General features: G+C 36.8%; 1 protein-coding gene across 1 annotated transcript in view; it reads right to left on the reverse strand.

Annotated features, from left to right (window-relative positions):
• Nucleotides 1-22,554, reverse strand: part of PFK4 (phosphofructokinase 4) — a 52,834-nt gene that overhangs the window by 15,239 nt on the left and 15,041 nt on the right. Inside the window, exon 13 of the mRNA XM_089984647.1 lies at nt 16,715-16,869. Within this exon, the coding sequence (XP_089840773.1) occupies nt 16,715-16,869 (155 nt within the window). The remainder of the gene's footprint in view (nt 1-16,714; nt 16,870-22,554) is intronic.

Raw genomic sequence — 22,554 nt, forward strand, 5'->3', positions numbered from 1 at the left:
CGATTCTCTCTCATCTTATTTTCAATGGGTGCAACGCCTACCTTCTTACGTATCTCCTCGTTCCGAATCTTATCTTTTATTGTATTTCCACACATCCATCTCAGCATACGCATCTCAGCTACACTCATTTTTTGAATATGATGTCTCTTGGCAGCCCAACATTCCGTACCATATAGTAAAGCGGGCCTAATAGTCGTCCTATAAAACTTTCCCTTCAACCGCAATGGCATTCTACGATCGCACAACACTCCAGTCGCACTCTTCCATTTCATCCACCCAACCTTTATCCTATGATTTACATCTCCATCAATTTCTCCATACTTTTGAATGATAGATCCCAAATATTTGAAAGAATCATCCACCGGTATTTCTTTCTCACCAAGCTTCACTACACTCCCATCTCTATTTCGTTGCTTACTAAATCGACATTCCATGTATTTTGTCTTACTCTTACTCAACTTAAAGCCTCTTGCTTCCAATGTCTGTCTCCATAATTCTAACTTAGCATTAACCCCAGCTCTAGACTCATCAATCAAAACAATATCATCAGCAAACAACATACACCACGGCACATTTTCTTGAATTGATCTCGTAAGCTCATCCATCACTATAGCAAATAGGAAAGGGCTTAAAGCAGATCCTTGATGTAACCCAACCGTTATAGGAAAATTGGTTGTCACCCCTCCACAAGTGCGGACATTGGTTACTACTCCTTCATACATATCTTTAATTATACTAATGTACTTGAGAGAAACACCTTTCTTCATCATTGTCCACCAGAGAACGTCTCTAGGTACTCTATCGTAAGCCTACTCCAAATCAATAAAGACCATATGCAAATCTTTGTTCCTCTCTCTATTTCTCTCAATAAGTTGTCTAAGAAGATGTATAGCTTCCATAGTAGATCTTCCAGGCATAAAACCAAATTGATTCTCCGATATCATGACAACCTTCCTCAACCTAGACTCAATCACCCTCTCCCAAAGTTTCATAGTATGACTCATGAGTTTTATACCACGATAGTTTGTGCAATCTTGTATACCACCCTTATTCCTATATAGAGGCACCAAAGTACTCTTCCTCCACTCATTAGGCATCTTATTTGTCCGCCAAATCTTATTAAAAAGATTTGTCAACCATTCTAAACCTTTCTCTCCCAAGCATTTCCAAGCCTCGATAGGTATACCATCTGGGCCAACTGCCCTTCTTGATTTCATTTTCTTCAAAGCCTCTGCAATTTCTTTCTTTTGAATCTTGCGCATGAAGTCACGATTCATCTCATGAAAAGGAATGGAAAAGTCTCCAAGATCCTGAACATGACTTTCATTAAATAGCTTATCAAAATAATCTTTTCATCTCTCCTTAATCTCCTCATCTTTGACTAAAACCCTTTGTGTTTCATCTTTGATACATCTAACCATACCCAGATCCCTCGATTTCCTATCTCTCATTTTTGCAATCCTATAAATATCCTTCTCACCCTCTTTGGTATCCAACTTGTCATAAACCTCCTTATATACCTTATCCCTCGCGTTCCGAACTACTTTTTTAGCTTCCTTCTTTGCTATCATATACTTCTCCAAATTCTCATTATCACGACTTTTACTTAGATTTCTATAACACTCTCTTTTAACCTTAATAGCTAATTTGACATCCTCGTTCCACCACGATGTATCCTTACCTAGCGGTGCACTGCCTTTAGACTCACCCAATACCTCCTTAGCCACCTTTCTCATGCCACCCGCTATCTTATTCCACATAGATTCTGAATCCTCCTCGAGACACCAATCAACCTCCTTAACTACCTGCTCTACAAACATTCCTTGTTTAGCTCCTTTTAGTGCCCACCACTTAATTCTAGGATCTATCCTATGTCTATCCCTTTTGCGGCATTGTCTAATTCTAAGATCTAAAATTAAGACTCTATGTTGTGTAGCTACACTTTCTCCCGGTATAACCTTACAATCGATGCAACAACCCCTATCTCTCTTTCTAAGTAGGAAAAAATCTATCTGACTCGTATTAACCCCACTTTTAAATGTTACTAGGTGAGACTCCCTCTTCCTAAACCAAGTGTTTGCTAAGATCATATCATAGGACAAACCAAAATCTAAAATCCTTTCTCCACTATCGTTTCTTTCTCCTATACCATAGCCTCCATGGATACTCTCAAATCCATCCCTACTAATGCCTACATGCCCATTAAGGTCACCGCCGATGAAAAGCCTTTCTCCATAAGATATCCCTTGTACTACTCCATCTAAATCTTCCCAAAATTGACGCTTAGTGGAATCATCTAAACCTACTTGAGGTGCATAAACACTAATAATATTAATAATATCCGTACCTAATACTAATTTAAGAAGTAAAATCCTATCACTCTTCCTACGGACCTCAACTACATTATTTATAAACTCACGACTCATAACAATCCCTACTCCATTCCTATTCCTATTTATTCCTGTATACCAAATCTTATATCCCCAAGGTTCTATCACTTTTGCTTTCTCACCTACCCATTTGGTCTCTTGTAGACATAAAATATCAATCTTTCTCCTACACATAACATCTACTAACTCTACCAACTTACCAGTTAAAGACCCTATGTTCCAAGTGGCTAACCTAATTTTATGGTCTTGGACTAACTTCTTTACCCCCACCCGTCCAACAAAGTGAGGGAACCCTTGCCTATTTGACACCACACCCGGGCGCCGGTGTGACGCGTCGCTTCCGGGCGACGACCTAGCAACCCTTGCCCATTTATCACTGCCTCCGGGCCTATAGAGTACATCGCGTCGCTCAGTAGGGAACGCCCCAACGAAATTCTCATATTGGTTCATATTCATAGGGTATGACTAAGTTTTTATGTTGGCTGTCACAGGCCTACCGCAACCCTCCTCCTTTATTCGGGCTTGGGACCGACAGTGTATAACTAAACAGTTATACACGGGCGGAGTTAGGCATGTACATGACATACATAAGTTAATTCAATGTTAACAAATTTATGTTGATAACTCTATCTGTTATTATATACATAAATTTGAGTTTGTGAATATTTAATGGCACGTGTTAGCATGTTTTATAGTTTGTAACATGTGAGATATTTGATTTCTGTTAATAAGTTATTGCAAAGTTTGTTTGGTACATGTGTGCAACCCTGAAATTCAATTCCTAGGTCCGGGTTATGTTCATGTGTGTGGATGTTAACATATGTTATGAATGAAAAGTTTCATGTGCCTACATTTATAGGACATGTTTAATTATCGTGTCTTTATGAATTGGTTTCAAGTGCATGTGCATACATGGAATCGATGTGTGTTTGGCATGTACAATCATGCATAAATATTCCCATCTACTTATGAATTCTGGATGAATGCATGCGTGTTAAGTGATTACATGAAAGCACTTGCACATGGATGGTGAACACATGCATATGATTGTGGTAACTCATGCACATTGTTAAATTGGTTTGAATGGATGTGCATTTGGAGGCATGTCGACCTCATTGCATAAATTGCAAGTTATGATTTTTGCATACGATACATCGATGGTCTAAATGAATCATCACAGACCTGGAGAGCCTCGAGCTTGGGTTTGCTCTTTCTGTAATTGTTTAATTGCATCGCAATAATCATATTTATACTATGGTTTTAATTGTGTTGTTCTATTGTTGCCACGGGTGGTAGACCGAGAAAAGTTGCGCATGTTGAATTTGCGAGCTTATGGTTGCATGTTGATTTGCAAGCCTATGTTATTAACTTTGCATGTTGATTTGCAAATGTGATTGTATTGCACTGTTCGATGTGTTTCCACGGGTTGGAGTCTCGTGATGGTTCTCGCAGGGGTAGATGCGAGCTTTTGCCTTGTTTTTGCATGCTGAATTACAAAACTCAATAATTGGCTTTTAATAAAAAAAATAATGAAAAAAAAAGAATAGTGTAATATATGTTCTGGGATCCTCCATCTGGAGAATGGAGATCTTAGAGGTACGGTCTTGAGGAGACTGTGAGGATACAAAAACTTTGTGTGCTGTAATTTTGTCCCCTGAACCTGATATTGAGGTTCCTTCTCCTGGCCACGGTTTTAGGGAGAGTCCGCCACTTTACCTAAGGGTGGTGTGTTGGTCACGGCTGTGATTGTTTTTGGTACCAAGAAAGTGGCACTTGTGGGCGTGGGGTGTCCCTTGTGTATCCGGCATTAAATGTGGAGGTCTAATGTTCCGAAGGTGATTCGGTCGAGGGCTAAGTTGGAACCCAGTAATAAAATACAAATTGTGTGTTAAGCTACCCTGGGAACCTACTTAACCTCGGGGATTGTACATGTTTGGTGTATCCGCGGGCAACGGTAATTAAAAAGAGGAACTTAAATTGTATGCATTTTAATAGAGCATGCATATGGAAAAAGAAACTTTAAGGAAAGATAATAAAGTGTGCATGTATTGCACATAAATTATGCATATTCATGCTATGCATTAGAACATGCATATGTTATCTGTTCCTTTAATTGTTATATGTTTGATAGATACATGTTTAACTTCTAATGCATGTTAAATTTCCTGTTCTACTTGATTTGTAATTCATGGTATTGATTGGTGTTCTTTTATGCCTAATGGATGTACCATGTGGTATGAATGCTTACCTGAATTATGAATTGTCATAATTGCCTTCCTCTGAATAATTGTGTGGATTCGTAATTATGGTTGTGGGATATATAAATTTTGCTATTGATGTTACCTGCCAGTTAGCTTCTGATAAATTGTTGACTATCGTAGTATAGACCTTTGTTTATTTTTTGTATATACTGAATATCATACTTTACACCCATATCACATACTGGATTCATGATGTATCATATTAAAAGTTACAGCTTTCCTACTTAGACAGTTGTAGTCTAATTCCTATAATTTTTCAGGTGAAGAATTGGAGTTAAGAGCGGTTGTGGGATGAGGCTTCGATCGGGATTTTGGATTTACTGTTCCAAGGATAGTGTGAGGACACTGATCTTAATTTTCATTGATATTGAAATGAAAAAAATGTTTTGGCCTTGCTCCACCTGTAATGTTCTGGAATGTTTAACCCTATGGTATGATTGGTTTCCGTTGTTTCAAAAAAAAAATCTTCAAAAATTTGAGTTAAGATTTCTGGGCGTTACAAGCACTATGACATTCAAACAAGAAGTCCACAAAGGAACAATATGAAAGCCTAAAAAAGACTAACACTCTAAGGCCATGCTTAATCTTTTGGCACCCTACTAAGTTGTTAAATTCAAAGGCTTATGGAAACAAGAGCCACAAGTCTACTTCCAACAATACTAGTTTTGCATATCAGACTTCTTTAGGCACCACTACGCACTTCCCTAAGCCATTGACCATGGCCAACTAAAAGGGGCATCAAACATAGAAATGAACATGTGCATGCCAGTGTAATGAAATAGAATATGGGCCCACACACTTCACAAGAGGCATAAACATAAACCACAATGGGCACAAGCACAAGAGCCACTAGGGGCCAAGGAGAGGGCGCACACAAACAAATTAAAAATAAACAATTTATTGATAGTCAAATGCATAATAAGAATGCATAAAATACAAGGGACAAGAGGTCCCATATATATACAAGAGCCAAAAGAGAGAGGAAGGCCAATATAGCCGTTGGGAGGACCCAACAGCTATATTGGTCAAAAGACCAGACTGCCCTCACCAAAGACAAAAAAATACAATCTCCCTAAAATACATTCTAAAATAAAAGAATATATGTATATATATATATGTACATAATATACATATCTTAACACCCTCCCTCAAACTCATAGTGTCCCGAGTTTGCCAAGAAGAAAGTGGAATCTAGGACATAGAAGAGCTTTGGTTAAAAAGTTCATCAATTGATACTCAAATGTCACATATGGCAATGAAATAGTCTTCTTCAAAAACTCTTTTCGAATGTAGTGACAATCCATCTCTATGTACTTGGTTCTCACGTAGAACGTATGATTGCCCACGATATAAATTGCACTTTTGTTCTTCTAACAGTTGCCACAACCACACCAGCCCAAAAGTAGTAGTTGTTATAGCCTGATACTCTGCTTCTGTTGAAGATAAAGACACCTTTGTTGTTTCTTGTGTTTCTACGATATTAAGGAACAACCTACAAAGACACAAAAACCTGTGGTTGAGCGATGATCATTTGCATCCTCTCTCCAATCAAAGTCTGAATAAACAATTACTTTCAATGAAGAGAAAGATAATAAAAATAATCTATGATTAATAGTATTCTTAATATATCCAATAATCTTCATTGCAACACTCATATGTACTGTAGTGGGAGAATGCTGGAATTGAGTAACAGAATGAATGGCGTGCAATATCAAGTCTAGTAATAAAAAGATAGGTTAGTACTCCAAGCATTTGTCTATATAGAGTTGGATCCTCCAAAGGTTCTAAATCATCTTTCTTCATTTTTGCATTTATGACTTCTAGAGTATCAACTCCCCTTAGGAACGGACTCAACTAGCTATTCGGGTTATTCAAAATACATAGAATAATAGACGCTCGAACTAGTCTCAGTTGTTTCTACGAGTCGCGTCTGCGCGTACCCGCAGACCAGTTAATGATGGAACATAAAGTAACTTGTGCACTCCACTTGATGAATCGTAGAATTGTGTTTTATGCTCAGTGATTTCAATTCATTATTAAATGTTTTGTTATATCGTGCAGCATGTGCTAGTTAGACTTTCACTTATGCTAATAAACTGCTCATGTTAGTTCAGTAACTGTTTAGTTAATCATCATGCATAGTTAATTATTTATGCTTCTTTCGGACATTTCTGTTTACTTGTGCACCTACTAGTTTTTCACGAAACTAACCCATTTTATGGGTACAGGTGATGATTAGGTACTCAGCAGACGATGCCGCGATTGCGAGATGTCCTCAGGATCCATTGTTTCTACTCGCAGCTTTTGTCTTGGTCGTTTTGGGTTTTGTTACGGTCTTAGAGAAATCCAAATTTTGTACAAACTTGAAATTGTTTATGATATAAATGATTTCATCTGGATATTTGCAAGTTATGCCTTTGTCTTTTATGCTCTTTTAGCTAACGTGCCCAAGATTGTCGACTTGCCCTCTTTTCTTTTAAAGAAATGCTTCCGCTGATTTTATAAATAAACTCTGAAAAGAAAAAATAATTTCTAGCCTTTAAACTGCTTTCAAAGGGTTTACAAGTTCAAAATTTTGGGGCGTTACAGTGCATCCTAATAGAGACACTGCATATAAAAGAAAACTTGATTGAAGATAATAAATTATGCATGCATTGCATTGAAATCATGCATATTCTTGTTATGCATTAGATAATGCATATTTACTTGTTTCCTTAATCGTGATATATTGATGAATGCATAATGTTATTTCTTAATGCATGTTAAATGTCTTTAATGCTTAGATTGTGATCTCTATTGTTATTAAATGTTTCCCTCATGCTTAATAAATGTTCTCTATTGCATGAATGTGATATATTTATGTCCCTCTAAATTATTGCATGAAATCTTATCCATATTCTTTATGCTTATTTGATTTATTAGAGGGATTCATACGCAGAATTCCTCAAATTTTTGACCTCCTATTTCTGTGGTTTTTCACCGCCACAGGGGATCAGTGAAGTGACTCGCTTTTGAAAGAGTTGCGAGTGCTACATGTCTGCTACCAGAGTTGTCAGTCGAGGAAGCGATACGGGAAGCGAAAGCGGGAAGCGAGGCACTTTCAAAAATTTAGGAAGCGGGAAGCGTGGGACCACTTAGGAGCGAACCGGGAAGCGTCTCAGAAGCGACATAGGAAGCGAACCGGAAGAGACCTAAGAAGCTATACATTTCTAAATTGTAAATTATAAGCTACAAAGTTCTAAACTCTAAGTCTAACCTTAAAATTAACATAATCCACTACTTCACTTCATCATGCAAGATTCAAAATAAAAGTATACAAAAAAAATATTATAAGACCATGACAAAAAAGTAACATAAAAGTTTTTAAGTTGGACTACTCCAACTACATCATAAAAAATAATAATAATTCAAGAGTTCATTAATCTGTCATCTTTCTCTTCCCCTTCAAGTCAGCAATAGATCGAGAACTTTCTGCATCATCACGTGCATCTTGTCCTCCACGACCATGTCTTATGCTCCTTCCTTCATTTCCTATAATGAATACGTTAAAAAGTTAAAATGTTCAAAAACCATAAGTTAAAATATAAAAAACACAATATCAACATACCTTGCCTAGGTCTCCGGCTAAAGAAACGATCAATCCGACCATGAGGAACTGATGGTCGCTCTTGTATATCTGCAGTTCTACTAGCTCTGATGGATTGATTTGTATCATCTTCAACTTCATTTGTATGTATAATTATTGGAGGTAATGGAGCTCTTGGTTGTGCATCTTTATGTTTGGATTTGGAAATAGTGCTTGATTGTTGTGCACTATCATCCAAATCTCTTCATCGCATATCCTCTAATCTCAACGTATTTTCTTCTACAATAAGAAGTTCTGGATTGATATCTCATTTTCGACTAGGCCCTTCTTTATAGCGATTGTTGCACCTTTTATAACAAGAATATAAAATATGAATGCTAATAAACAATCAATGATAAAAAAAGAGAAAAAAAAATACCAAAACAAAAGTACAACACAGTTTAATTATACCTGTCAATCAATCGAAGATTGGAATGAATATACACTAAGGTATCAACACGATCTTCATTGAGCCTATTTCTTTTAACATTGTGAATGTAACTATAGGTGCTCCACACTCTTTCTGCAGAAGATGTGCTAATAGGTTGAGATAAAACCTTAATGGCTAATGCTCTCAACTCCGGTGTATCACCACCATAAAAACGCCACCAATTAAGCACTGACATTGTAGGATTCAGTGCATCTATTCGTGCTGCATTTCGGCTAAATCTTCCACTTCTTGATGCAAAAGCCACAAGTTGTGACCTATAAAGTGTAGATAACTCTTCATTTCCAGAAGATATGACTTCAAGTGCAAGCATTGCACTGTCTAAGATATCATTATCCTTTTCTGCAAAAAAAAAATGTTTAGTAACTATAACAAGAGAAATGCAAATGAAATAATAAAATAATTAAATCATTTAACTTTAAACTTTATTAAATAGATAGAATTAAATTTTTACCAAGAGAAACTCGTTTGACCCCTCCTGCTGCTGGGATTTTGAGATACTCCGACTCGTAATATTTTGGAGTAAGCATGTGGGCTAGACTATGGAGAGGCACATTCATTCTATCCCATCTATTTGAGACAATCTTATGAATCTTTTCATATAAATCTGGTTGTCCTTTTAGATTGTCTTTGATTTCCCCCAACATGTTGTCCATGCCTTCATACACTTCACCAATTATAGGGCCTTCCTGATCACAAAATTTAATCATCTTATAGATGGGTTTTGTAATCAATAATGCTAAACGTACAGAATCCCAATATTCTTCATCAAGAACAGTTGTTTCTGTTGTAACAGCCCTTTTTTCATAATTTCATCCGTGCATGATTGCTTCCAATCGCTCCATCTATCTGAAATTACTGTGAGCCTTAAGCTCTCACTCACATCAAGCAAGCGTTTCAAAGTAGTATAATGTGAAGCAAACCTCGTTTTTGCAATCTTTATTAATTCTAATTTTTTATTGCTTCTAAAGATTGCTAGTGCTTTTGAATGATTTGTGATATACTTCACAATTTCTTTACTCTGCAAATATGTTTCTCCCAACCAATGAAACTCATGTGCCAAATCCTTGAAGATCAAATTAAGTGTGTGCACAACACAAGGTGACCAAAAAATATACTTGTACGTTTGTTTTAATTCTTCACCTGCTAACTTGCAATTTGCTGCATTGTCTGTAATCACTTGCACTACATTAGAAGGCCCCACAAGTTTAAATCCCGTCTTCAAAAACTCGGCAATGTTTGCAGCTGACTGTTGCACATTAGAAAAATCGCTTGCATATAAGAACATCGAGCCAAAACAGTTTGAGGCAAGTATATTTATCAAGTGTTTGTTCTTGATATTTGTCCAACCGTCTGAGACAATGGAAACTCCAAACTCCTCAAACTTTTCTCGAAATTCATTTAACTCCCTGTGAACACACTCTTTCTCACTGTCAAGCAACGTTGTTCGCGCTTTTTCATATGATGGGGGTTTATATCCGGGCACTTTACTAACTGCAGATATCATCTCTTCCCAATATGGTGATCGAAGCACGTTGAAAGGTATGCCATTTGCACACAAAAATCTGATAATTTTGTGATCTACATCATCTCTTTCTACCTTTTTAAAGGTATCACGAATATCAACTATTTTTCGGCTTCCGCTAGATGATGTAGTCATACTAATAGGCTTCTTCGGAGTATCAATTCTTGATCTCCTCAACTCAAATGCACTTGATGAAACCTCCACTCGACGAACTTGCCTCTTAATTTTTTTTGCCAATTCTGCATTTTTTGCAACTACAGGGCAAAAGGCAATCCCAACACTTTGTCCCTTTGGAGATCCCATGAGATGTGCAAAAACTCAAGTATATGACCCATGATAAATATTTTTGCAGTGCCTGCACATAAAAACTTGGGTTCCACCTTGCTTTCCTTGCCCACTCTTCTTTTGTTTCAATACATGGCGCCATAGCACTGTTGTTTTATGCATGCTAGGTGGTTCATCATCTTGGTCATCTTCAGAATAGTAGTCATCCAAGTCATATTCTTCTTCATCTTCCTCATCAAAACAATTTTCGTTTCGGTCCTCAAACTGATATGGACAAGCAGAAGACCTCTTCTTGCCCTTCCCAACACCACTAGATGATTCATGCTCCAAATTGTACAAAGAATCGTCATCGTCATCAGAATTATCGTGATCATAGCTTGAGATGGTCATTAATGAAGCAAAGAACATGCAAATATATCTGCATCATAAAAGTATCAGAATCAACCTAAAACACTTTAAAAAAGCTATTATTAACAGTAAATAATGGAGAGTGAAGAACACAAATCATTACTCATAATTTACCAATTACTAAAACAAATAAATAAACATCATTTAAGGAGGTGAAAGATCTATGATTCTATAATATACTATGATAAAGCAAACAAAATTTAAAAAAAAAAAAAGTTCTTTCAAAAGTTTGCATTTATGAAAAAATGCCAAAATAAGATAACATAACAACGAAGAAAACCAAAATTCATATTGGCCGACTGTTACTAGCAATAATGATATTTATTTAAAATTTTAAACAACTAGCTGCAGCATACTAGTTGCCCCACTCTTCTGATAGAGTAAATGAGCCGAGCCTGGGTGTGCCCACGCTCAGTATATCAAAGAATTCATACTTAATAGGGATGATAAGCTCAATCATGCTTGGTATACATTTTGTATAATATGTTTTTATAATATGAATTCAAGAATTTTCCTATAATATATTTTTTATATATTATAGGATACTTATAAGTATCTCTTTTGTTTTGTTTCTTTTATCATGCTTGGTTCACTTGATCAACATGTAAGTTCAGAATTCACATAAAGCAAAATCACTTCAAGAGATCAAGGAGAGAATAGATTCTAAAAGTCTGCAAGATCAAACACCATAATGAAACCATAAGACAACTTGTGGAGGCAGAACATGTTTTTCATTGACTTTGAAATTGAAAACAATAAATCAATAATCCATATATATCCAACAGTAAAAGAATAATAAAAGTGATCCAGTCAATCTGATCAGGAATCAGGATTCAAGCAATCGTCAAAATGACTTAAAAGTTAAAACCTACAAAAATGATAAAAAAATACTGCATTAACCCTTATTTCTAAAAAAGAGGACCAAATAAACTCAGTTAAACAACCACAAAATGTGAAATGTTTCTCAACCAATATACTGTTCATTCATGGGTCTCAAATAAGAATATAAATGATCATCATATGATAACACAAAACAAAAGATAAAGACCATCATGTTATTGCAACGGAAAAATGAAACAAATAGTCTCTAGCAATCCCTTGTTCCTTAAATGTACTTTCTAGAGAGAATGAAGGAATCAAACCTCTGCTCACGAGCTGAACCTCACACCACACAAGTCAGACACCAACCCTATATCACTCGAAAACTCTTCATCAAAGCAAAATATGGGCCTCCCGGTCCAGTTAAAAAAAAAATTTAAAAGCTCAGTATTAGCCCAGCTCCGATTCCATATGAAATAGATTTTTATCCATTTTTGTAGCCCAACCCTGACTGCAGCAAATAGTTTGATTTGTCCATATGAAATAGATTTTTATTAATAATTGTAGCCATTTTTATTTTATCTCAAAAAAAAGGAGGATGCTGCCCCTAAACCCCTATCACACCAATTTTTTTTCTTGCTACACCCCTATTTGCGCCCCCGAACCCCTATCAGCAAAGTTTTGTTCATTTCTGGGTTGACCTAGTAAATGCCTGAGTGAAACCGAGTCACTAGGTTGACTCGGCCAGTTTTTAAACCATGCAATTTCATTAGATAGCGTATCATGGAGACAATAAAAAACAACCCACTGCTTCATGCAGAATGAATAAAAAAAACCGCTGCGATAATGAATCAGAAACTAAAAAAACTATAAACAAACCCTTGATCTACAGGAACAAAAAAACCCTTGATATACACCCAGAAAAAGAATCTTACACCTAGCAACCCCTGCGATAGATCTACACCGAGAAAGAAAAAACCCTTGATCACTTTCCCCAAAACTACCCTATTGGATCCCACTGGTGTTGCTGACTGGAGGGGAGCTCGCACGACAGAGAGATAGAGAGAGTGACAAAGCGTGAGAGAGGGGGGTAAGAGAAGATAGCGTACCTGAAGGTGAACATCTTCATCTTCGGAAGTCGGTGGAGGCCACCGGAATTTTTTGAGGTCGCCGGAACTCGGAGCTCGCCGAAAACTCGAGAGAGAGAGAGAGAGGAGTCGGAAGATACGCGTGAAAAAACAAAACCCTAAGCCCCTTTCGATTTTATTTTTTCACGGGTTTTATAAAATACCCATTTTAACCTCGGTAAAAAATATATTCATGTGTAAAAAAAAATTTAAGGGCAAATTCGACCTTTCCATAATAGCGTCCCCCTTTAAAGGGGTACGCGTACCCCTTTAAAGAGGTACGTGTCTCCCATTAAAGAGGTATGTGTCTCCCTTTAAAGGGGTACGCGTCCCCCTTTAAAGGGGTACGCGCTTCCCTTTAAAGGGGGACGCGCTTCCTCAATTGAACCTGCGCTTCCCTTTAAAGGGGGACGCGCTTCCTCAATTGAACCTGCGCTTCCCCTCGCGTTTCGAAAGCGCTGCGTTTCGCGCTTCCGAAGCGCTTCCCCTATTCTATAGGCGTTTTTGGTAACTCTATGCTAGACAGCTTCACATATGGACAATGTGACTCTGTTTTTCTTTACTTTTTCTTTAGATTTAATTGTTCGTGCACCTGATTCTTTTTATGCAATTGTCTCGATACTACTATTTCTTACTTAATAAAATTTTGGTTTGCTATGGTATGGATGATAAATGTAAGATCCCTTGTGGTTGGTTGGTTATCCAATAAGGAGTGAAATTGTAAAGGCCCCGGGTCTCTGGGAATGTTTTCACAATGATTTAAAAAAAATGCATTTTCAAGGGGTATGAGTTGGGGTCGTTATACTTTTCGAGGCAACCCACCAATGCACAGTTGATCATACACCAAGCTCTGATACCATGTGAAAAGTCTTACACACAATCAAGTTTCCAAATAACTTGATATTCAAAACATATGCCAACACAAAATAGCATAAAAGGCTTCACACCACAAGAAAGAACAAGTGCTTCAAATGCACTCTGTTATTGCTATGAACAAGTGCTTCAAAGGCTTCACACCGACTGTGTACAGAAAGGGAACAAAAAGAGAAAAAAAATAGATAAAATGAGAAATTACATAAATAAGAAAATAAAAATTACAAGAATATACGTATATACTTTAAATATGTATTTATATACATATACTTATACATATGCATACTCTTGTATTACAAAGAGTATATATATATATATATATATATATATATATATATATATATTCAAGTATATACATATATATATTATTTTCTAACAATACATGTGTGTATATATATAACTATATATATGTACACAATATACATATATTAACAGCCATGCCACCAATTTTTTAATATGCACTACAGTTGGTAGCTAGATTATTACCTGCAGTTATTCTTGGACAAAGTTTGCTGGTTCAATATAAGCTTATGTTGCAAGTGTCGTTAACTTGCCCTAAGGTAAAGAAAAGTTGTGCCCTGTCTATGCAACCAATTGCAAGGGCATGCCTCTGGACTAGACTCCGTTTTTGTAGCTGTAGGCATTCCTATAATTTCCCATGGTAAAGCATAGACTACATTTTCAGAATCAAAATTTGTTTTTTCTTTTGTTTGTTTGTTTGTTTTTTTCTTCTGGCTAATTCTTTGTTAGGTATCTGCACACACCAAAATGTGTTTTTTCATTAGTCTAGTGACTCCAGTTAGTAGAAGCCTTAAGTACTTTAAGTGAAGGGATGTGGTCCTTATCGACTCAGATCCTCTGCATGGACCATTCTTGATGACAGCAACAAGCAACCTGCTTACTATTCAGAAAATGACAAGAATAAAAAAAGTTATCATGATCATCCCTCTGCAAGCACTTCAATTGGGACTTGCAAATCTATCATCATCTAAACATATTAACTCCTAACCTGCATCCTTAAAAATTCCTAAGAGAGCTAGAAACAGCCAAATCTGATACGATTTGAAAAAGCACTAAGAATATAAACATTAATACAAATAAAATAAAATATTAAAATATTATTTACTTCTACTATACTGGATTTTTGCATGTACCCTCTTATTAATCTTGTCTAGAGGTGTCAAGGGGTCGGGTTTGGTTCAAACTTCAAACAGGTGGAACCAGACTTGGACCAAATTTTCGGGTATGGCATTGGGTCCGGACCCAGGTCTAATCGGGTCCACTATAAAAAAACCATACCCAGACCCGATAAGAACTACATGAACCAAACCTGGACCATACCCGGTAAAACCATATTTTTTTATCATTTTTACATTGAAAAATTATGGGTCTTAATCAGAACTCGGGTCGGGTCCGGGTCTGGTATAAAATTTCACAAACCATGCCTGGGTCCATGTATTAATCGGACCTTCGGGTGCGGACCCAAGTCTTAATTGGGCCTTCTTATTTATCACCATACCCAGACCCTATAAGGTTTGGTTCGGGTCACTCTCATCACAAGAAAGAGTCACGAAGTGGCATGGAACCCGAGACACAACCGAAAGACAAGCAAAAAGGAACTAAAGCACAAACATAATTTATTTAACCAAAAAAAAATAACATATTTATACATTCACAAGAACACCAAGAAATAAAATAAATATTTTTTATTAATAACAAAATAAACAAAAATTACAAAGGAACCTCACTACAAAACACTCAAACACACACAATATGTACATCCATCCTCTCTCACCTATATAAAAAAAGGATGAGTAATATATAGAGGAAGACATAAAGGCTAGTTTGACCGTTACAGTTAGTCCCAACAGCTAGTTTGACTGTTAGAACTAGTCCCAATAGCTAGTTTGACCAATCAAACTAATTGTTAGAGCCAGAGTTACCGGAAGTGCCATAGGGCATGGGGAAGCACGCTTCCTTGAAGAGCGTTTCAGAAGCATGAAATGTGGTGCTTCTAAAACGTATTGGGAAGCGTTCTTCCCAATTAGAGGAAGAGCGCTTCTCATTTTTTCATTTTTTTGTGTTTTTATTTTTATTTTTCTTTCTTTTTTTTCTTTTTTCGCTTCCCCTTCGCTTCCGGTTCGCTTCCGAGATGATTCCTGGTTTACTTCTAAGTTGTCCCGCACTTCTCGCTTCTTAAAATTTTAAAAGTGCCTCGCTTCCCGCTTCCTCCAGAATCGCTTCCCGCTCCCACTTCCCTGACTGGCAACTCTGGTTAGAGCAAATCCCAACAGCTAGTTTAACTATTCAAACTAGCCATTAAAGCAAATCCTAATGGTTAGTTTGCCGTTACAAACCCCAACGACTAATTGGTCATTCAAAAAATAACCCAAAATACAAAATACAAAAATAAAATATTTAATCATTTTAATAATTACCAAAAAACCTAATCTAACCTAAAGTATACCATGAGTATACTTACTAATCTAATAGGTATACCTATCCTAAAATACATAAAGTATACCTTGAATACAACTCAAATTAAATGTACAAGAATACACATCAAAAGAAAGAAAGAAAATACTTAAAGTATACTTAAGTATACTTCGGTATATACAAGACAAATACAACAACATAGGGAAATGCTTCATATATCTTAACAGAGACGAATCCAGTAAATCTCCAGCTCATGCGGACACTTGCACAGTAACTTGAAATTTTCATTCAACAGAACTACTTGAATCAACAATTAACATGCAAAAGCTAAGAATATTGGCATTTAGGAGCACTATTTAACGAGAACAGAGAAGAAGAAAAACTTACAGCTATAGGAGCACTATTTAACACTAGCCTAATTTACACTAAAAAATGGCCAGCTAGCCTAATTTACAATCTAAGAATATTGGCATTTAGGAGCACCATTTAACGAGAACAGAGAAGAAGAAAAACTTACAGCTATAGGAATATAAGCATGTCTACTATTTACAGGTCCAACAGTGAAGCCTGTATAGCCAGCCATGGCACCATGAACTGCGCCATGTGCAAGAAGTGTGCAATAGATATTGTCAGATGCATTGCTTGGAATGGCACGTATCATATATGTTGGGTCTACAAGAATCAGTTCACAAGATATCAGAAGAAAGAATGATCATAAGATCTACGGGACGTCAATCTTTAGTCATTCAGGATATGCAAAGACTTAATAGACCAAAACAATATTTACTAAAGGAAACACATAAGAACATTCCTTTAATAAACCAATAAATATTGAACTTAAACCTACAATACTACTTTAATCTGGGGTTCATATTTAGATGCAGGCATCAGGCCAGGCCAGGTTGAGTGCAGGTCATGCCATAAAATCCCCCAGTGTCTATGGGGTGGGTCGGAGCCTGGATCTCATGAGGCTCAGGATGGCCCAGATCTTTTTAAGCTAAGACCCAGGAACCAGGGAAATATATGTATTATGGTGCCCAATCACCGTTGAAAACTATTTGTTATCATTATGAATGTACAAGCAAAAACTGTGAAATGCTGTTGTGCCTGTCTGATTAGCAAGCAAGATGGGCCAGGCCCAAGTCTAATTGGGTTTCAGGATGCACCTGCAGCTCGCAATTGCACATCCCAGTCTGGGCACCCACTGTGAAATTGTCTACGAAGAGACAATCCATAAACAAGCATAAAAACTTTATAAAAGAAGTGCACAAGAGCACTCTCACAACACTTGAACAAAATACACAAAAAGTGTATAAATAATAAACATGCAATAATGCATGTATTTCAATATATAAAAGCAAATGCTTGAGACTCTCAAGCTTGGAAAATACAAGGGGGGAACACCCCTATTTATACAAATGTTAGAAGGTGCAAGGGGGGCTCCCAAAGGAGTCGTTGGGAGCCCCCAACGGTCACATTTGTGACCGTTGGGGGCCCCCAACGACTCTATTGGGGGACCCCCAATGCACATAAAATCAAAAAAAAAAAAAAGAAAAAAAAAAAAAAGAAATTACAAAAGTAAAAATAAAAAGAAAATTACAGCATATTCTAAAAGTGAATATGCGCAAAACAGGAAATGACAGAAATGCCCTTTCGGGTAAAAATATATAAATATATGTATTTATATATATAGAGATATATGTACATATAATATATTATATGTAAATATATCTCTATGTATATAAATATATATATTTATATTTACAATGATTTTAGGAGCTACATTTTAACACCCCCCCTCAAACTTACGGTGTGATAACCGCAAGTTTGTCAAGAAGGAAATGAAATCTGGGCGAACATAGAGCTTTTGTGAAGAAGTCGGCAAGTTGATACTCAGATGTCACATATGGCAGATCAATGACCTTCTTCAAGTATTCCTCTCGGACATAATGACAATCCATCTCTATATGCTTTGTTCGCTCGTGAAATGTGTGATTCTTGGCAATGTAGATGGCACTTTTATTGTCACAGCATAGCTTTGTTGGTTCTTTGACAACTACTCCCATATCTTCCAAAAGACGTCGAATCCATACTATTTCCATGGTGGTAGATGCCATGGCTCTGTATTCGGCTTCAGTGGATGATAAGGAGACCTTCTGTTGCTTTTTACATCGCCACGAGATCAAGGATTCTCCTAAAAAAATACAAAAACCAGTGGTGGAGTGACGGTTACTAGGGTCACCTCCCCAATCTGAGTCAGTATAAGCAAGCAATTTTAATTCAGAAGAAGAGGATAGGAATACTCCCTTATTCACTGTTCCCTTCAAGTATCTGATGATGCGAAGTACAGCACCCATATGGACGGTTGTAGGAGCATGTTGAAACTGACTGGCGATGTGTATAGCATGTGACAAATCGGGTCGAGTAATGCTCAGATACATTAAAGAACCTACCAACTGTCTGTAAGGAGTAGGATCAGTTAGAGGAACACCGTCGTCAATCTTCATTTTGGCTCCCACAACTTCAGGAGTTTCACATACTTTGTCATCAGAAATCCCTGATCTGTCAATAATCTCACAAGCAAGTTTAGACTGAGATAGAAAATAACCACGTTGCGAATAGGCAACCTCAATTCCAAGAAAATATGTCAGAAAACCTAAGTCTGACATCTCAAATTTTGAAGTCAAGACGGACTTAATACCCTTGACTCCTTGTATATCATCACCTGTGATTAACATGTCATCAACATATAATAACAATATTACAATCCCTACTTTAGATTTTCTAGTAAATAGAGCAGTATCAGTATAACATGAGGAGAAACCATTTTCCAGCATTACACTGGTAAATCTGTCATACCAGGCTTTGGGAGCCTGTTTCAAACCATAAAGGGCCTTTCGAAGACGAAGGACTTTATTTTTAGGGATCTCCATGCCAGGTGGAGCATCCATATACACTTCTTCATTAAGATCACCATTTAAAAAGGCATTTTTCACATCCATTTGAAAGATATTCCAATTTTTGATAGATGCAATAGTGATAAGACACCTAACTGTAACCATTCGGGCTACAGGAGCAAAAGTTTCTTCATAATCAATCTCATACTCTTGTCCATACCCTTTTGCAACTAAGCACTTCTAAAGGTGAGTTCACTATATTGGTCAATAGCACTTCTAAAGGTGTCTTGGTTTCTACGAGAGTATGTTATAGGATCATTAGAAATCCTGTCTTCTTGTTGGTTATGCTCTTCGATATTACTTTCAATGTCCTCATCATGGTTTGATGACATATCATCATCACTGGATGTATCATCATTACTAGATAATAAGTCAAAAAGGAAGGAATAATCAAAATTTTCTTGTTGAGAAACATTTTTTTCAAATCCACTTTCATTTTCCAAAAAGGTTACATTTCTAGAAACATATAATTTATCTTCTCGAAGATCATAGCATCGAAATCCCTTTTGAGTTTCGGAATATCCAAGAAAAGCGCAGGGGATAGCCTTGGGAGAGAGTTTGTCATTCTTATCCATAAGAATGAAACACTTACACCCGAAGACTCGTAACCTATTATAATCTGGTTCGAGTTTATACAAGATCTCAAAAGGGGATATTTTTCCTAATATTCTAGAAGGCAAACGATTTATTAGATAAACAGAAGCAAGAGCAGCTTCAGCCCAAAAATTTTTTGGTATGTTTTGAGAAATAAGAAGGGTTCTAGTGGTCTCAATAATATGTCTATGTTTTCTTTCGGCCAACCCATTCTGTTGGAAGGTTTTAGGACAAGATCTTTGGTGAATGATTCCTTGATCTTCAAGATATATTTTAAATTGGTTGGAGAGATATTCTCCTCCAGAATCACTTCTAAAAATCTTTATGTTACTATTAAATTGATTCTTGATCATCGAATGGAAAGTTCTAAAGCATGAAAAGACTTCATGTTTGAATTTAAGAAAAAAGATCCATGAATATCTAGAGAAATCATCCACAAAAATAACATAATAAGAAAAACCTCCTTTTGAGACAACAGGTGCTGGTCCCCAAACATCGGAATGCATAATTTCAAAAGGTTTTGATGAGAACATAGTTCTTTGCTCAAAAGGTAAACTTTTCATTTTTCCGAGAATACAGTCATTACAAGAAAAAGAACTTTTACATAGGTCTTTTGCAAAATGTAAGTAAGACAACTTGGTGATATTAGGATGACCAAGTCTTTTGTGCCACATGTTTATATCTTTGTTTCGGGCAACATTACAAAAAGATTTTGGAACTCGAAGAGATTCCATGTAGTATAAATCGCCTTTTCTAAAGCCTTCCCCAATCAATTTCCCGGACAGGCGATCCTGTATTGAACATTTATCACATGAAAATTTAATATCACAACCATGATCCGAGAGTTGAGAAACAGAAAGAAGATTTAAATTAAGTTTAGGTATAAATCTAATTTTTGGAATAAAAAAATCTTGAGTTTCAAAATTACCTATTCCTTTAATTTCAAGAGAAGTTCCATCCGCAGTGGAAACAAAGGATGGAGAAGCATTTTTTGAATAATCGGAAAGTGAAAACATGTTTGGGGACATATGAAAGGATGCACCTGAGTCCAAAAGCCAAGGGACTTTACCTGGAATGGAAGAAGTAGACACGGCGGCACCGGATGTAGCTCCCTTGAGAAGAGGTTAAAGGGCTTCCATTATTTGGTTCAACGAGAGTGACCCACTTGATGATGCCTCTTCCTTTTGTGGTGCGCCGGTGGTGGCCATAGCAAGAAGCTTCTTCCATTTGGGACATACTGGCTTGATATGCCCCGGTTCTTTACAAAAGTGACATATAGTCTTGCTATAGTCCCGCTTCCCTCTTTGTCCACCATCTCCTCCTTGATTTTGGAATTTAAAGTGAGGAGGACGATAGGTCTTTACATTATTTCCGGGTCTTGATACGGCATTAACCTCATTATTTTCTTCATAATTACAAGGAACCATAAGAACACTTGGTCCTTGTTTACATAAATTCATACGAGTCTCCTCACCACTTAATTTGGTGAGAACATCTTCAAGAGAGGGAGGAGAAAATGAGGATAGAAGTGATGACCTTATTTGCTCAAATTCCGGTCTCAACCCATTCAAAAAATTGAAGAAACGATCTTCTTCAAGTTGCTTGTGGCGGAGTTCAATTGCCTCTCCACTCCATTTCGGTTCAAGCATAGAGAGCTCATCCCAAATAGAGGAAAGATCGGCAAAATATTCCCTAATAGACATTTCACCTTGAGTAAGGGAGAGGGCCTTCTTTTGAAGGTAATACTTATGAGATAGGTCTCTTGATGTATACATCTTCTCGAGATAATGCCAAGCTTCCGATGCCTTTTTGAATTTGATAATGTTGGCATTAATCTTGGTTTCGACGGATGCGAAGAACCAAGAAAGAATCTTGAAGTTCTTCATTTCCCATTCGTCGTGTTTCTTTGAGTATTCTTCAAGAGCTTTGATCCTTTCCTCTCCCTCAAGGATCTTGATTTCACTTCCATTCATTATGGTTATCTTGGGTTCCGGCTCCGGAATCGTTCCTTGCACATAACCCCACAATCCTTTTCCTTTTATGTGGGCCTCCATATTCCCGGCCCAAATATGATAGTTGGACCCATTCAATTTGAAGCCAAGGGCAAAGTGAGACTCTTTCTCACCCATTAAGACGTGGAGAGAAGAAGAAAAAAGACGTACCAATACGATGTTTCAACTTCTTCTTAGCACAAGATCCTTCTAAAATATTTGAGAAGCAAGATCCACCACTTCAATCTCAAAAAATCCGAAGGCACGGTTTTCGAGACACTCGAACAAAGGCGGATCTCACGATCTTCAATCACCAACCGAGCTCTGATACCATGTGAAATTGTCTACGAAGAGACAATCCATAAACAAGCATAAAAACTTTATAAAAGAAGTGCACAAGAGCACTCTCACAACACTTGAACAAAATACACAAAAAGTGTATAAATAATAAACATGCAATAATGCATGTATTTCAATATATAAAAGCAAATGCTTGAGACTCTCAAGCTTGGAAAATACAAGGGGGGAACACCCCTATTTATACAAATGTTAGAAGGTGCAAGGGGGGCTCCCAAAGGAGTCGTTGGGAGCCCCCAACGGTCACATTTGTGACCGTTGGGGGCCCCCAACGACTCTATTGGGGGACCCCCAATGCACATAAAATCAAAAAAAAAAAAAAGAAAAAAAAAAAAGAAATTACAAAAGTAAAAATAAAAAGAAAATTACAGCATATTCTAAAAGTGAATATGCGCAAAACAGGAAATGACAGAAATGCCCTTTCGGGTAAAAATATATAAATATATGTATTTATATAT

Source organism: Nuphar pumila, chromosome 13 (genome assembly GCF_984573655.1).
Source record: "Nuphar pumila chromosome 13, dmNupPumi1.hap1.1, whole genome shotgun sequence".
Taxonomy (NCBI): Eukaryota; Viridiplantae; Streptophyta; class Magnoliopsida; order Nymphaeales; family Nymphaeaceae; genus Nuphar; species Nuphar pumila.